The following is a 17,350-nucleotide window of genomic DNA, read 5'->3' as shown; positions in this document are numbered from 1 at the left end:
GCCCAGGGAGGGGGTCGCTAGACAGACTTTTGGGGTCTCTGAGTGGACTGAAGGCCTCCGGCTGACAGACGTTCAGGATGACTGTCTGACTGACTAGCTAGCTAGCTCAGTTTGCCTGAACAGACAAGTTTCCTGAGAGACCGCCAGACTCATGACTGAGCAGCTGAGGGACTTGATTGGGCCTGTGTGAATAGCCGGCCATGTCACCAACTGACAGGCCCCCAGACTCCCTGCCTGCCCTCTCCGAGGAAGTGGGCTCCAGCCCTGGGAACCACCTGGCCTACCTGGAGCCCCTAACCTGGGAGAGAAGCAATTGGGCTTTTTTCTGTGGGGCCTGGCTCCCTGTCTTTCCCCTCATTCCCACAAGGCCACCCCCAGGCCCAGTCCAGGTTCACCCCCACAGCAACCCTGTCTCCTGTCAGGGTGACCCCTGAGAAAATCTTCACAGGATGGGAAAGCCCTTGGAGATGTCACACAAGGAGAACATACTTTACTGGACTCGGGACGCTCCTTCTGAAGGGAGCTTTGCCCTTACTTAGAGAGTCACACTGTTGCCAGCCTTCTTGGAGGCCTCGGTCCACCAGAAGAGCTTGAAGAGACCTGGCTACCGGCCTGACCAACCCCATTCAGTGACCAACTGACTGCCCAGTGCACAGACTGATCCCAGGGGCCACGGCTTCCCTCCTTCATTTGAAGGCTCAAGCTAAGGACTAGCCCACGGGAAGATGGAAGATTCTAGGTCGGTCTGCTGATCTTCTGTCCCCTTCCCTTCTCTACATCCTGGACTTCTTTCAGAGCCGGGCCTCCTGGTCAGTGACTTCTGCCCTCACAGACTCCACTCCAGCCTCATCACCTGGTTGGCCTGGCTCCTTGGTGGGTGGGTGCTACCAGCTTTCAGCTAGCCCAGTTAGGTTTGGTTGGACCATGGTGGAGAAGAGCACTGTGTTTCTTCCCCTTGTCAAACCTGTACAAGGAGCATGGAGTCATGTTGAGGTTAACAGCTGGGCTTGAGTCCCTTCACCAACGTTAACCAGCAGAGCTAGTTACCTCAGAGCCTCAGTGTGCTCATCAGATGCATAGAGATAATGAAAACTCCAAGGCCCAGAGCCGTGGGGAAGCTTCGGGAACAAGGAGAGCATGCATGTAAAGGCTTAGCTGCGTTAGAGCGTGTAACAGCCTCTGTGCTCTAGGAAGTGACCCATCTATGCTGGTGAGTGAAACCAGAGCTTAGAAGTCTCCCATCAGTCCCTTCTGGGAGAGTTCGCTCGGGCTCCCCCTCACCTCCTTATCTTTCTAAGTGACCTCTGCAGAGCCCATCCCCTCACTAGGCCAACCCCTTATCTTCTCCCTGACAGGTGTCACTTTGGTTTCAATATCTCCTTGTTTCCCCTGAATCCTTATGCCCCTCCCCCAAGGCACTCCTCCCTGGCCACACACACACACTCCCATTTCTTCAGTCAAATTCCTTAAGATCTTCGAATCGAATAGACATTTCTCCAAAGAAGATACACAAATGGCCAATAAGTACACAAAAAGATGCCTAACATCATTAGTCATTAGGGAAATGCTAATCAAAACCGCATGAGATATCTCTTTATACCCGGGGGGGGGGGCAGAATCAAAGAGACACAGTACTAAGTATTACAAGGAAGGGGAGAGATTAGACCCATCAGACCATGCTGGTGGGAGCAGAAGATAGCCAAATCACTTTGGAAAACAGGAAGTTTCTGAAAAAGTTGAATGGAGTTGCCCCATGACCCAGGAATTCCACTCCAGGCTACATACCCAAGAGAACTGAAAACATACGTTGACACAAAAATGTGTACAACTTCTGAATGTTTGCCATACCTGAAACATAAACCAAATGTGATGTATGTCCATACAAAGGGACTTATCCAGCCATAAAAAGGAATGATGTACAGAGGCACACTGTAACAGTGTGCTATGTGAAAGCAGCGAGACAAAAAATTACCATTGGACTATTTCGCCTGTATGAATTTATATGAAATATCCAGAATAGGCAAAGCTGGAGAGCCAGGAGCTGGGGAGAGGGAGGACTCCTGAGGGGTATGGAGTTCCTTACTGGGATGGTGGAAAATGTTCTGGAATGAGTGGTGATGCCCTTTATCATATGCCCAAACCCACACAACTGTATGCTTTAAAAGGGTGAGGTTTATGGCCTATGAATTATACCTCAACTGAAAAAAATTCCTCAGGCTTCCAGGTACCTCATTTGAGGAGCACAGAGCCTTCACTGTGGCGGTTCCAGGCCTCTGTGGCCCCTCCCCGAGTTTGCCTTCGGGGTCTGTAGATGGAGAGTCCCCACGTCCCTGCCTGGGTCAGGGGTGTCCTTGCATCCGGTTCCATGCTCCAGAAGGAGCTTGTTGAATGAAGGGAAACTCCTGCCAGGTTAAGAAGTGTGTGAAACAATGGGGGAGGCTTCCGCGGGAAGCCAGGGCCCCAGGAGGGGAGGAAGGCCTAAAGGGTCGTTTTCCATGTAAGTGGAAGGGTGGAGTCTCCCAAGGCCAGACTTAGGAGCTCCTCACTGAGATCTCACTGAGATGAAACATCAGAAGACCCTAGGAGATGCCCCTGAAGGGGTTCAGCTTTCCTCTCCCTGCAGTGAGTGGGATACAGGCATGGTTTCCATGGAGGAACCCAGACATGGGAACCCAGGGTCCAGGTTCTAACCACAGTTCTGCCTCCTGAGTCATTGCCACACTTGGGGAACTCAGTTTGTCCAGGGTGAGGGAGGTGGTTAAGTGGGATGTCTCTGAGGATCCTTTCTGTGCCAACCAGCAACATGGTTTGATAGGTAGCTCTGGGATTACACGAGGGGTGGTCCCCTGTGGGGGCATTGCTATCTGTTCTGAACGACTCCCAGGAAAATTCTTTATGCCCTGACTGTAGAACAAGCCTTGACCCTGCACTGACCCTGAATCTGAGATCCTACCCTGAGCCAGACAGACCCACAGCCAGACTCAGCCTCCAGGCACTGGATGTCTCACAGCTACAGACCCAAGAGGGGCTCCGGCCTTACTGCCGGAGTCCCTGCTTGAAGGGTATGGAGTGTGGCCAGCAGCTTCTCCCTAGAAGGAAGGTTAATACTGGGAATGGAATGATGGTGTGAGACAGGAGGTCCCAGCTGGGATCTGGCTAGCGTGGGCACATAGAGCCCTCAGGAAGGACCCTCCCATCACTGGGCCTCAGGAAGGCTGGGGGTGCTCAGACTTTCAGATTGCCTCCAACCCCTGGAACACTGTGGGTGACCTGGGGCAGGACCATTCTCTGGGATTCCATTGCCACTCTCACCTCCTGGATGTGTCTCACAGGGCCGGTGGGTGAGGAGCCCCAGATGTCAGGCAAGGATGCCAAGGCCATGATGGGTGCAGAAGACACACCTGGAGGTAAAGCCAGCCCAAACCCTCAGGACTTGAGGCGAAGCGTGTTCTACAGCATCAAGGTATCGCTCAGGGCCTGCTGGGAACAGGGCTGTCCGGGCCTACAGGGAAGGCTATGTAACTCTAAGCAAGCTGCTGCTTTTCTCTGAGCCTCGGTTTCCTCATCTGTAGGATGGGTGGCCACGAGAATCCAAGAGATAATCTATGAAAGCATTTAGTTGGGTTTGGGGCACACATTCCCTCCTTCCGGAGAAGAAAGAAGGGTTACTCTGTGGGCAGTGGGGGACCACACTCCCCGTCCCCCATTGTCCTAGAGAGAAAGAGAAGGACCCCAGGAATCCTGAATCTGTATGAATTTGGGGGAGCTCTGGCTCCTCCAGGGGCAGCCCTAAACTTCCAGGCATCCTCTGGGGGCCAGGACCTGTCTTGTTTGATTCTCACGGTAGCCCTGAGGTGTAAGGACATGGTCCTTGTTGTATACAAGAGGAAACCAAGTCAGAAGAACAGAGAGAACATTTTTAAGCTCTGGCATAAACACCCTTCTTTGAAGTTAGTTTTTCTTCTCCTGGGAATTCCTCCAGCTCATCAGAAGGGAGGCCAGGATGTTTGGGGTGGGGCTAGGTGGGGTGGGTGGCTTGAGGATTCATGGTATGGAAGTCGTCTCCCAAGGGAACTGTAGGGGAGGAGTGGGTGGGCTGGGGTGGAGAAGGATCTGGAAGAGTTTCCTGGAGAAAAGGGCAGGGTGGTGGAACAGGGAGGAAGGTGCAGTCCAGCCCAGGGGAGCTGTGAGGGTCAGAGTGGCCCCAGAAAGACCCTACTCTCAGTCATGTGGGTCTCAGGTGGCACCAAGACCCCTGAATGTACCCAGGACAGTTTGTGTAGTTTTTAGGCCTGTGTGAGAAGCCAATGGCCACTCTAGTAACACTCTCTCTTTCTCTCTCCTGTGTGTCTGTCTCCTCTGACTCTGTTTCCCCATCTCTATTCCTTGCTCCTCCCTTTCCCCGACTCCATCTCTGTCTCCCAATCACCGCCCCCTCTGACTGAATCCCCACCTATCTCCCTGCACCACCACCCCCGCCCCCCCGCCCCGCCGGCTGGCCCGCCGGTTGTCCCCGCCATGGCTCCCCTGGCAGTTCTTCGTCCTGTGCCACAGCCTGCTGCAGCTGGCCCAGCTCATGATCTCCGGCTACCTCAAGAGCTCCATCTCCACTGTGGAGAAGCGCTTTGGCCTCTCCAGTCAGACCTCAGGGCTGCTGGCTGCCTTCAACGAGGTACCGGCCCTGGTGCAGCCACTAGGAGGGGGAAGGATTGAGGGAAACTCTTGCCCCCACCTCCTCACCCCCTCTCTCACTAGCCTGACAGAAGCCCTTCCCGTCCCGTTGTCCACAGGCAACCCCACCACAGCTTCTTCCCCAAATCTCCTTAGCCAGCTCCTTCATCATGTCCTGGTAGAGAAACTGACCTCTGCCTCCTTGTAACGTCACAGCACGGGTGGTCCTGCCCTTGGGGACACTCTAGAGGTTGGGTGGGGGGTATTGTAGAGGTAGGCAGAATTCCCATACCGCCCACTCTCCGTTTGGCTCCTTTACCTGGTTATTGCCTGTCCCAGGAAGGAGTCAGAGGAAGTCACTTCAATAGTAGTGTGATAGATTTAAATGAGATCGAAGGCAGAAATTTGGAACCAGTGGGTGGCAGGGGGAGGGAGTGATAGCATGGCACGCATGTCCCCTCGGAGTTGCCTGGAGAACCCTAAGTCTGGGGCCCGCAGCCAAGCAGGGAGGAGTAGACAAGCTGCTTTGGGGGGATTTAGAGATCAGGGTCCAGCTGTGCCCCAGCACCCCCCACCAGATGTTCTCCACCTCAGAGGAGGCCACTGTCTGGAGATTTCAAGGCAATTATCTCCCCCTGGTCTGCCAATGACACAGCACCCCTGGATAGTCTTCAGACCCCACCTCCAGATCTCAGAGGTGGGAAGGAAATGTCATTACCGAGCTCTGGGACCTGGGGAAGTCACTCTCCACCTCTGGGCCTCAGTGTGCAGCCTATAAAATGGAGAGTGGTTATCCTTCTCAGGGTTGGTCCTCCTACCAGCTCTCTTGTGGTTGCTGGCCCCCTCCAGCAGCAAGGAACCTGGGGCTCAGGGTGGGTATAACGGCCCAGGAGCAATGGGGTGGGCAGCGCACCCCAGCTTCTGGCTGTAGAGACTGTCCTTTCCCTGCGAGCTCTCCAATCCCCTCCAGTGCCCACAGCCTCAGTTTTTTATTCTAAGCCTTAAAATTCCAAAGCCTTAGTTCTCTGGCTTGAGATTTTTTCTCCCCCATATCTCAGACACTTAAAAACCCTTCCGTTGACTCTTCCCTGTTCTAACGTGGGGTCCAACCCGCTTTCCAGAATGAAATGGAACTGCTAGCCTTGTGCAGTCTGCCCTCCTTTCTCTCCCCCTAATGGGGGCTGTGGGGCCCCCTCCACCTCAGAGGACCCAGATTCTGTGTTTAGAGGGGCCCGGATGATTCTCATTCTGTCAGCTAGTCCTTTAGACTGAGGGGAGCACCAGGCTGGCAAGAGAAGCCGGGGTAGTGCTGACCTCTGGTGACTCTGCTCTGCTTGAATGGGTCCCCTCATCCCTTGGCAGGTGGGGAACACAGCCCTGATTGTGTTTGTGAGCTACTTTGGCAGCCGGGTACACCGGCCCCGACTGATCGGCTATGGGGCTGTCCTTGTGGCCCTGGCAGGCCTGCTCATGAGCCTCCCACACTTCATCTCCGAGCCATACCGCTACGACCATACTAGCTCCGGTAAGAGCAGAAGGGCTGGGCTGGAGACGGATGCCAGGAGCCGCCTTACCACCTACCATGGCCTTTTCCCAGGCCCCCGGGTCAGGATGGGCCTGGCTCCCCAGGGCACCTGTGGGTCCTTCCCGCTCCCTCGCTCCCAGCATGGGCGGGTCCTTCTGGCAGTCCTGGGGAGTGGGGTTGTTCTGGGGGCAGTGGGGTATAACCCTCTGGGCCTCCCTTGGTGAGGGATTGCTTGGGTGTCATTTTGAGGTGGGGGGAATTTACAACTCAGCCTACTTGAGGGCCTGGCATGGAGTAGGTCCTCAGGAAATGTTTGTGGAATGATAATAATAGCACCACGTACCCCTTATGGTGTGCCAGCCTCTCTTCTAAGTACTCTATGTGTATTAGTGCTTTAATCCTCACAAGAAGCCATGACATTAATGAAAGAATGAATGAGTGCATGAACCAATTAAAAAATGAAAGAATTTTAGACAGGAGTTGTGAGGCCTAGTGAGATGTTGGTGAAGGCCTATTGCACAGGCAGATGCCTGTCCCGTGGAGAAAACCCAAGCAGTCTGAGCTTCATTCCTTCAATATTCCATTCACCCATCCAGCTACCCACCCATCTGTCACCCATCCATCTATCCACCATCCATCTATCCATCTATCCACCATCCATCCATCCATCCATCCATCCATCCATCCATCCAGTGTTCTGCCCAACAACCCTTAGTATAGCCTACTTAGTGTCAGACCCTCTAAGAGAGCTCAGTCTTGCCTCCAGGGAGCTTCCAGCCTGGGAGAGGAGACAGAGGTGAGCAAAACCCCTGCAGTGAGTCATTTGTGTGAGAAAGGAAGCACTGGGACCAGCCTGGCATGGAAACCTTCCCAGGGGAAGAGGGCTGTCAGAGAGCATCGCCTCCCTCGCTCACACCCCAGCACTCCCACTCTGTGCCAGGTGCCAGGGTGGAAAGAGGGAGCAGCATGACCAGCCCCGAGAAGCTCCCAGGGAGGTACTGGTTAGAGGCTCAGGCAGCTTTTCTGCAGGGTAGAGACTCCAGCTCGTTGGGAGTCAGCCGGAGGGAGCCAGCAGAGCCCCGAGTGGGGTGGGGGTTAAGGAGAAGGTGGGTGTTTCGAGTGCCGGGAGCCACAGGGGCAACAGCCAGGAAGTGGGAAAGTAGAGTGTGGGTGAGCAGCTCAGGGGGCTTATCGAGGCCCCGAGTGGAGAGCTGTCAAAAGGCCTGACTGGAATGCTGGGGGGAAAGAAACACATTTCTGGGTCTAGAGTTTTCTCTTCAGAGCTTTTCCTGTGAGGGTCATACATGTTCTTCTTCCTCCTCTCTGCCACACAAGAGCCCTCTGCCATGGGTGCCCCAGGAAAGCCTGAGGGCAGCCATTCTCCTGCCTGGGCCTGTCTCGGATGAGTATGCTAGGCTTGGTGACCTCCAGGCACGCAGCCGGCTTTGGCATCCCCAACTTTTCTGTTCACCCTTCTTCATCCAACATGAATTAGTCTCTTTGTTGCTAATTCTTCTCTACCAGGCCCCCTGCGAGGCCCTGGCATCACAGGGAAGCGAAAAGAATACAGAGCCCTATCACAATCATTGTCCGTAACGTCTAGTAGGCTCTGTGCGTGGGCAGTACACACATGCCATGTTTACGGCCTGAAGCAGGTGTTGGCAGCATCATATTTTACGGGTGGGGAGATGGATGTTCGGAGAGAGGGGGGTTCTCCTCAAGGCCCACAGCTCGTGGGGCCATGACGTGTCCAGGTAGCTTGGTCCCACAACCCTGCTCCGAACCACTGAATTATTCTGCTTGTGAATTCTGAATTTCTGTAGAACTTCCATTCTAGGAGACTCTTGAGAGGTGAGGAAACTGAGGCCCAGATGGGCTGAGGGCCTCTGTCAAGGTCTCCCAGGTTTCAACTCACACAACCTCGGTTGATGGTCCAGGACCTTGACCCTGGTTCACATGGCTTTTCTGAGTGTCCCGGCTCCCAGAAAAGGCTGGATCGGCCACAGAGAGAAGGCCGCATCTATATCCACATTTGGGATAATAATAGCATGAGGGTCTCTTTAAGTTTGCTCACCAAATATTGGTGAGCTACAGGGAGAGACTGTCTGGTACTAAATTAAGAAATCCCCCTTCACTGAACTCTGCGTCTGTGTCCTGAGCTGACCCGAGCCCACCCAAAATGAAGGCCAAGGGCCCTAGAGCCGTCTTCAGTCCAGCTTCCCTCCCCTGCCTGGCCCTGCCTTTAGCCCTGACCTTGTCCCTCAGGCTCTGTGAGTCTGCCCTGCTGAACTCCTTAAGCCCCTGGGTTTGCATGTGCTCTGACCTCTCCCTGGAGTACCCCTCCCAACTTCTCTTTCTGGAAAATCTCGTTTGTCCTTTTTGGCCCCGTTCTACCTCAGTCTCTTTTGACAGCCCGCCCCACCTGAGAACCACAGTTGCCACGGCACCTCCACATACCTCTGCTCAGAAAAGTGGCATAGGGTACATTAGGAGCAAGGACTAGAAGCCAAGCTGCCTGGGTTCCAATCCTGCCTCTGCCTTTGCTAGTTGCTGCCTGAGCATCGGTTTCCTCATCTGTGCAATGGGCATAACAAGAGTGCCCATCCCCTAGGGTTGCTGGGGGAAGGGAGGAAAATGGTTGATGTACACAGCACCTAAAATGGTGTTTTGTGTCCAGTGCATGCTGTGTTAAGAGTCTCAGCTCTCGTCATAATATTTTTTATCATCTCATAGTGGACATGCCACAGGATTTTGAGGCTTCTCTGTGCCAGCCCACAACCTCGGTCCCAGCCCCCACCCCAGACCCCTCCAACAGCAGCTGCTCAAGCTACACGGAGGCCCAGCACCTGGCCGTGGTGGGGATAATGTTCACGGCCCAGACCCTGCTCGGCGTGGGCGCGGTGCCCATTCAGCCTTTCGGCATCTCCTACATCGATGACTTTGCCCACAACAGCAATTCACCTCTCTACGTTGGTGAGAACCGGGCTTGGAGGGAAGGCCAGGCTCAGAGGTCAGAGGATGAGAGGACCAGGTAGGGGCTGGGCGTGAGTTCCCAACCTCTGCCGCACATGGCCAGGAAAGGTCTGGAGAAGCCCTGGAGTTTTCTGGGCCTGCTTGGGGGATGTTGGGCCACTCTTGCCTGCTGGAGATAGGGCAGGCACTGATCTGCAGAGGGAAGCCGGGGCCAGGGGACCTAACCCAGGCTTTGTGTTGCAGGGATCCTGTTTGCAGTAACCATGATGGGGCCGGGCATGGCCTATGGGCTGGGCGGCCTCATGCTGCGCCTTTATGTGGACATAGACAGGATGCCAGAAGGTGAGCCTCAAAGAGCACACAGCCATCCCTGGGAGGCACACTGCGGCTAGCTCACTGTCTGCTGGCCTCATAGGAGACACTGAACCAGAGAGGTCACGTTCAAATCCTAGCCATCCCACTGACCTTGGACATGCCTCTTAAACTCTCAACTTCTTCGTCTTTGAGACACTCTCTGCCCTGCCCACCTCCCCAAGCTGCAATCAGAATCCAGTGAGAGATGAAGAGAAATGGCAGACCGCCACCAGACAGGCAGTTGTCTTGTCAGTGCTGTTAGGATGACTCTTCGCCCAGTCCTGTCCCCGAGCTCCCCCTGACCCCAGCCTGCATTCGGATACGCTGCAGGGCACACAGGACCACCTATGTTCTTGGCCTGTAGGGTGCTCCCATCTTTAGGGGCAACAAGACCCAGGTCAAATAGAGAAGCTTGCAGGAGAGAACTTTTGGAGCAGGATTCGGTGAGCTTGGGCCAACCTCAGATGGGAAATGTACTGGGTGACCTCTCAGGACCCTTCTATTTCTGACCATCTCAGAGTCTGGGAACCTGTGCCAAGGGCTCCACTCAGGGAACCGTAGTCTTAGATCCAGGCAGTAGTAGGGGTGGGCCAAGAAGTGGGACCAAAGCTTGGTCTGAAGTCAGCCAGAGTGAGGAGTGGTGAGGGTCCCTGAGCTCTGATACTCTGTAGGAACAAGGCAAGGATCCCTCTCTCCTGGAGATTTCCAGCAAGCCCTAGGAACCTCAGGGGATACACGTGCGAATGGATGGACGTGCCGATTCTGCTTCTTCTCTGGCTTTTGCACCAGGCTGCCTCCTAGGCAGCTCTGAACAAGACTCACTAGGTATAGCCCCACCCCACCTTCCTTCCTTCTAGAAAGCAGGGGCCCAGCCCTCCAGTGCCAGCTCTGGTTGGCTTTCCTCACGTTTCCTGGACACGCCCCCGCTTCAGGGAAGGTGGTATGTTTTTGGGCTCTGTTGACATCATCCTGGCAGACGTGGCTCCTCCACGGGCCGATGTATTCTTGTAGATTGATTGATCTTCCTACCCTTTCTCTATGGGGGATTTCATGGGGTGGGCCGATCAGGTGTGCTATAGGCACAGATGAGTGTGTGAGAAGCGGGGGAGTCGGGGAGATGCCTGTGCTCGCACTCACCAGGCTGGCACAGAAGCAGGGGGAATAATAGCCGGAGGAGGGAATTAGTACAAAATCCAGCTTCAGCCCCAGCTTTACAGATACATTTGCTGAGTGCCGACTGTGTACTCTGGCCCCTGGCCAGGAGCGCTCAGGCCCAAGCACCTGGACACCAGCCCTACTCCTGGGCTTGCTGTGTTTATGCATCGGTGTGGTTAGAAAGTGTTTGTGGATGCTGTGGCAATTGAAGGAGGAGGTATCTGACTCAGCCTCGAGGTAAGGGCTTGGATGGGAGAAGCAGGCCCTCCAGCCAGGAGGCACATCTGGAATAACCTAGTCCTAATTATACCTGGGGAACTTGTTAAAGGGAAGACTCCTTGGTCACCTTCCCACTCCACCCCATGGTAGTTTTAAGTTGGTCTGAGGTATTTTTGACAAACACCTGGTGGTTTTAATGATGCAGGTCTGAGAAGCACAAGAAGGGTCCTAACCATCGATTTAATGATAATAATCCTCATAACAGTAACAGTAAGAGGAGGAAGAAGAAGAGACATCTGTGCAGCACATTCTACGTGCTTTACCTGTGTTGATTTCTATGATTCTCACAACAACCCTGTGATGTAGGTACTACTTCTGTCCGTATTTTACAGAGGAAGACCCCGAGGCACAAAGAGGTCAAGCAATTTGCCCAAGGATATGTTAGTAATGGAATTCAGACTCAGCAGTCCATTTCCAAAGTCCATAGCCTTGACTGCTACCATGACCCAGCTGTTGAAAAACTGAGTCCAGGAAGGATCAAGGCCTTGCCCAAGGTCACATGGGACGTAACTGGCAAAGCCACAGCTGGAGTCCAGGTCTCCTGACTCCTGGCCCAGGCCACCTCAGGTCTCAAAGGCCAGTCCCAGGATGGTGGCCAAGACGGGACAGCCCATCTTGACCCTAACATCACCTTGGTCTTCTCTTCCAGGTGGTATCAGCCTGACTTCAAAGGACCCCCGATGGGTGGGTGCCTGGTGGCTGGGCTTCCTCATCTCTGCGGGGGCAGTGGCCCTGGCCTCGGTGCCCTACTTCTTCTTCCCTAGGGAGATGCCCAGGGAGAAGCATGAGCTCCGCTTTCGGCGAAGGATCTTGGAAACCACAGCCTCATCTGTCAGCAAAGTAAGTCCCTTCCACAAGCCCACCCTAGTCCAGCCTCCAGCCCCCACCAACCAGTTCCTCCCTTGGAACCTTAGACTTCATCCCTCCTGGGCATTGCACTCGGCAGTTTACAAAACCTTTCCGTCCAGGCTCCGCTGCATCCCCCAACAGTCCCACACAAAGAATATGTCCTGCCCCTTCCACAGCTGAGGAGATCAGGGGCCGGGGGAAGGGACCTAGCCAAGATCACATGGCCAGCGAGGGCAGCACTGCGGGGAGAACCCCAGCCTGTCCGAGCCCATGCCCCCTGTCTCACCATCATGCTGTCTCTCTGCTCATCACTTCACGCTTTCTGTGACTTCTAAACGTGCCACGCTGGAGCAATATTGAGAAGGAGGAGGAGGTGGAGAATGGGTGGGGGGTCTGAGAAGACTTCTCTGAAGGGGCAGGACTTGAGCGAGGCTCTGACAGATGGTGGAAGCCTAGAGAGGGGAGAGGGGGAATTCTAGGTGTGGCCATAGGGTGGACAAAGGGTTCAGCTTTTAGAAAAGAATCCAGCCTTTCAGAAGCAGGGAGGGGGACAAATGTATGTGAAGTGCGTCCTCTGGACCAGGTGTCAGGCCGGCACAGGAGCTCAGTATGTGGCCTCTACTCTTAAAACAGGCACTTCCTAGAGGGGAGGGACTAAGATTGATGGATAAGTAACAAGCTATGAGGTGCTTGAGGATCTCTAGCTGAAACCCCCTGCTCAGCTGAGGGGCGGGCGGTCTTTCCTCAGAGATCTGCTGGGCAGGAGAGATGATTCGGGGTGGGGCCCTCCAATTTTCCAGAGGCCTTTAAAACAATCGATTGGCTCCAGAGTACACAACAAAATGACAAAACAGGAAGGGTTTATAGAAGTTCAATGCATCATCAATGTTGACTTTATCGAATTTTCTTTAGCATTCATACACATCTCATTACATTCTGAAAATTTGCACGTTCGATTTTCTCTTTTCCTGAGGACCCACACACAAACTTCTGTGACCACGTGTGTGGGGTGATTCTCAAGCTGGCCGATTCTCTGTGTCACCCACTAGGTGTCCCACAGTTTCCCTCAACTCTGACACTGTTTACCCGGAGATAGCGTTTGATCCCACAGTTAGGGCTCAGTCCCACTTTAGCCACGGGTAGTAGGCCCGTCCCCAGGTTACCCACAATTTTTGTCCTATTTGGCTACAAATCAGGGGTTCCCACAAACCCTTTCTTGGATTCCATTCTTTGCTAGAACAGCTCACAGAACTCAGGAAAACACTTACTTCATGTTTACCTGCTAATTATGCAATACGGGATCTGATTAAGGGTATTGACTAATAGCCAGATGAGAAAACACATAGGGAGGGGACTGGGAAGGTCCCAAATGCAGGAGCTTCTGTCCTTGTGGGGTTGGGATATGTCACCGTCCTGCCATATGGATGTGTTTACCAACCTTGAAGCTCACTGAACCCTATACTATTAGGATTTGGGGGGGGGCTTTTTCCACATAGACATGCTCAATCCTTAACTCCGTTCCCAGCCCTTTGCCCCCTCTAGAGAATTGGGGGAGGAGCAGGGGAGCGTCTTCTTTCTGGTGACCATTTCCCTTCCAAGAGCCTACTGAGAGTCATCTCATTAGAACAAAGGATATTCCTCTCACCCAGGAAATTGCAAGGGATTTAAGAGCTTGTTGTCATTTCCTAGCACACAGGGAATTATACAGATCTTCGGAGCTCTGTGTCAGGAACTGGGGTCAAAGACTAAATATTAGAAGATTTTCCTAAGCACTCTTATTTACAAGAGTTTTATGAGCTCTGTGTCAGGAATATATACATTTGCATAAATATATATTTCTTAGTATTTCACAGCAAAGTAATTGTTGAGAAATCACGATCATAACTTATTTGTTGCTAAGTAATTCTAGTTTCAAAGGGATGATTTGTAAAAAGCCTGTCGAATATTTTGCAGCAAGAATAATTCTATTTAATGAGGTGTGTTGGTGCATTTGAATATGCTGGCTGTGATGGGAGAGAGGCCGTCCTCCTTAGGGCATGAAAGTCTGGGCCTAGGAGAGAGGGCTGAAAATGTGTTCGTCTAGAAAAACTAGAATTTGAGCTCAAGTCTGTCCAACCCCAAATATGGCTGCTCTGTGAACCTCACTACCCATCCCCCACCCCCTGCTGGAGCAGAAGTTTTATATATGGGAGACCAATGAAAATTGATGTTAGAACAGCCAATAGAGGTCAGAACAGGAAAGGGCTTGCCTGCCAGCTTCAAGAACAGCTGGTCGCCCTGGAAGGAGGGTAAATGGGGGTCCCATGGCTCTGTCATAGGGTCTAAGTAGAGGAAGGGACAGAGGACATGTGTGGGGAGCAGGTGGTGCAGGGAGACTGGTGAAGCCACTCTGGCTGTGGTCCAGGTGGGAAGCAGTGCACCTGCAGTGGGGTGAGACAAGGGGAGGAGTCCAGGAGCCACCCAGGAGGGACACTGCTGGGGCCCGGGTGCCTCTCTGCTAGGGGACATCCCAGGACAGTGCAAGCCTGGGCTGGTGCTGGGCTCAGAGGTAGGGGGAGGCAGGCCCTGCAGAGCGACCAGTTTCAGGGGAAGAAGGCAGCTTGAAACCACAGATGGCCCTTCCTGGTTCTGCCTCGCTCAGGCTAGAAATTGAATGAGGTAAGAATTCCTAGAACTTGGGGCAACAGTTCTTAGAAGTAGGGGTGGTCACAGAGGAAGTGAGGAGTTTCTGGTTATGGGCAATGTCCAGGTTGAGCCTCACATCTGAACAGAGGACAGCCGCTTGAGCCAGGGGGCGGACTAGGTGAAGAAGCCAGTGGGAGGCGTGGGTGGGCTTGGTCATGTGTCCGCTGGGTGACCTTGAGCAAGACGCTTCCCCATTCTGTGCAGCCCTTTATGTGGTAATGTGCCAAGGACCAATTCTGGGGAGCTGTAGTCTGTGTGCCTGGAAGTCTAAGAATGCACAGTTTCTTGCGTCCAAGCTGCTGTGGGGCAGACATCTGGGTTTGAAGAGCAGCATCTCTGTGATGATTGGAAGCCCTGGTTCCCCAGCTGTGAACCTGTCTGGCTGTCTGGATTCATTCTGTCAGCACATGGGGGATGGGGAGTGAGGAAGGAAGGGAGTGAGAGGTTCTTAAAAAAGAACCGAAGGCTGAGAACATGAAGATCTGCTTGCAGCAGCTCGCAGGCAATAAATATTGATGTGGGAGGAATTGTTCTCTCCCCCCTTCCCCGCACCCCCACCCGCCTCCTTGAGGCTCTGCCTGGGCCAGCTCTGTTTACAGCGACAAGGGCGGCCCCTGCCCACTCAGACCACTGAAGGAGAGGTAGATGGACAGGGAGGAAGGGCCCAATGAGGCAGAATTGGCAGCCAGAAGGTCCAGGCTCACAGACATGGGGGGATGTATCTTCTGTAGAGAGTGGGAACAGGCACGGGTGGTGGGGGCCAGAGGGAAGTGAAGGGGAGATTCTTTCTGAAATCCCTTTGGGTATCTTCTCCCAGGCTCAGAGTTTCCCTAAAGAGCCTCCTACAAGTAAATGCAGTTTTTAATGGTGGCATGTAATATCAGGGTTTTGTTATCCAGTGGAGGTCTTGATCTCAGTCTCCTCATCTGTACAATGGGCAGATTGGACAGGATCTACAGGCTCTGACGGGTTCAATGATGTCTTTTCTAAATGGAGCAGTACACGAGCCCTTCCACTGTGGGAGAAAAGGGTGCACTCCTCAGCCTCTGCTCCCAAGAAGCTCTCAGATAACGAAGGAAGGCCAGATGCAGACGGACAGGGGGATGACTGACGGACAGCTCATGCTTCTCCCATGGCCAGTGCTTAGAGTTCTCTGCCTGCAGGGGAGGAGCATGAAGAGTCTCCACAGAAAAGATTATGAGATGGGAGATGGGAGAGGCCCTACAGGACATGGAGGGGAGGAGCTCTGCTTTCCTGTCTTTGGTTCTGCCCACGAATCTTTGACCTCATCGTGGCCAGGAGACACCCTTCTAGGAGTGAACCATGGCAGGTGTTAGTCCTCTGTAAGCCTCAGTCTCCCACTCCATAATTAGCCAGTTTCTAAGGTCCTGTAGGACTTGTGGCACATGGCTCTGTAGGGCCTATGGAGTAGAGATGGCCTCTTAGGGGCTCCCTAGCAGGTCATCTGGCCCCATCTGTCCTTATGGTTGTAGGACACCATTCAGGCAGCAACCCTCCTGTGGCCTCCATACCCTCAGGTCCCGCTGAATGCCTGCCCCTCGTGCTGGACCAGGGGCTGAGAAAGGTCTCATCCATCGAGAGCCCCTGAGCCCCTGACCCTGCCTGGCCTCTGAGCACAACTGGTCTCTGTCATCTTCTCTCAGTTCCTATTTGCCAGGAGTCTCCATGTCTGTTATTCTAGGCTGTCTCCCAGAGTCTGGGATTCTAATATTATACAGTTCTAAAGTTCTATGTTTCTAGCAAAGATTCTCAAGTAGTTCTGTTCTATGATTCTATGATTCTATGCCTCAAATGGTCTTTGACTCCCAAAATTCATGTTTCTATATGGCTACAGTTTTGGCCCATGAGTCTAGGAGTCCATGAAATCTGTTTTCTCCCGATCGTTGACCTGATGTGCTTTTTTGGGAGAATCATCAAGGATGGGTGCAGGAGTGGGCAGTGGCAGTGGCCCTTAAAACCCAGGACTTAGGGCCAGCTGGGAGGCTTCTGTTCCCCTTGGACTTCGTGCTCCTTTGCAGCCCCTGGGAGGTCCAAGGTGACTCGGGTCTCCCTTGTGCCTGGTACCTCTCCCTTGCAGGCACTGCCTCCAGACCCCTCCCAGCCAGCCCAGGAGCCCTCATGCATCCTTCCTCATCCCTAGCAACCCAGGCCTTGTGATTCCACCTTTACCCCTCCTCAGTGCTCTAAGGTAAAATGTCTCGAGAGATCATCCAGTTCAACCCCGACTCTGTCTTAGAGATGGAGGGATTCAGGTCCAGAGAGGGTCAAGGTTGTGCCCAGAGCTTGGCCAGCACCACCTCCCTATGTACCAGTCTGTACCAAGCCAAGTCTGGCTCCACACGGCTATAGTGAACCTCACCCCTACTCACAGCTTGGTGTAGATCAGAGCTTCCTCAAACACTGGGACTGGAAGACTTTTTGGGGCGATCTGCTTCAGTGGTTTTAAACTGTACCCACAGAACTCCAAGGGTGCTACTGTAGGGAGATTGAAGAGAATGTCCCCCAATAGGAATAAGGTCTTCCACCCCCCTGCACACAAACACATGTATATACACACACACACACCTATCAGACAGATTCTAGTTTTATGTGTTTTTATATCAGTCTTTTGAGTGAGGTTCAGTTGGAGAAAGGGTTTTGCTGCCAAAACCCTGTTTTGAAAACACTGATCAAGTCCAATACCCCCGTTTGACAGAGGAGGAGACTGAGGCTCATGGAGAGAGCTGATCAGTAGCTGATCTGGCCTGGGAGGCTGGGGTTCTCGGTGCCTGAGGCATCTGCACCGGTGTCAGGAAGGCCCCCAGCAGGAGCCAGACACGCTGTGTCTGTATGAGACCA

General features: G+C 53.4%; 1 protein-coding gene across 2 annotated transcripts in view; it reads left to right on the top strand.

Moving 5' to 3' along the window:
* SLCO2B1 (solute carrier organic anion transporter family member 2B1) overlaps nt 1–17,350 on the top strand; it is a 44,618-nt gene that overhangs the window by 8,592 nt on the left and 18,676 nt on the right. For both annotated transcript variants that reach the window (XM_032853053.1, XM_032853054.1), the window contains exons 2-7: nt 3,333–3,463; nt 4,535–4,672; nt 6,034–6,196; nt 8,930–9,169; nt 9,413–9,511; nt 11,607–11,797. In XM_032853053.1, the coding sequence (XP_032708944.1) occupies nt 3,333–3,463; nt 4,535–4,672; nt 6,034–6,196; nt 8,930–9,169; nt 9,413–9,511; nt 11,607–11,797 (962 nt within the window). The remainder of the gene's footprint in view (nt 1–3,332; nt 3,464–4,534; nt 4,673–6,033; nt 6,197–8,929; nt 9,170–9,412; nt 9,512–11,606; nt 11,798–17,350) is intronic.

This window comes from Lontra canadensis, unplaced genomic scaffold (assembly GCF_010015895.1).
Source record: "Lontra canadensis isolate GAN:19392208 unplaced genomic scaffold, GSC_riverotter_1.0 scaffold7, whole genome shotgun sequence".
Taxonomy (NCBI): Eukaryota; Metazoa; Chordata; class Mammalia; order Carnivora; family Mustelidae; genus Lontra; species Lontra canadensis.
This window is presented reverse-complemented; position numbering and strand designations above follow the sequence as displayed.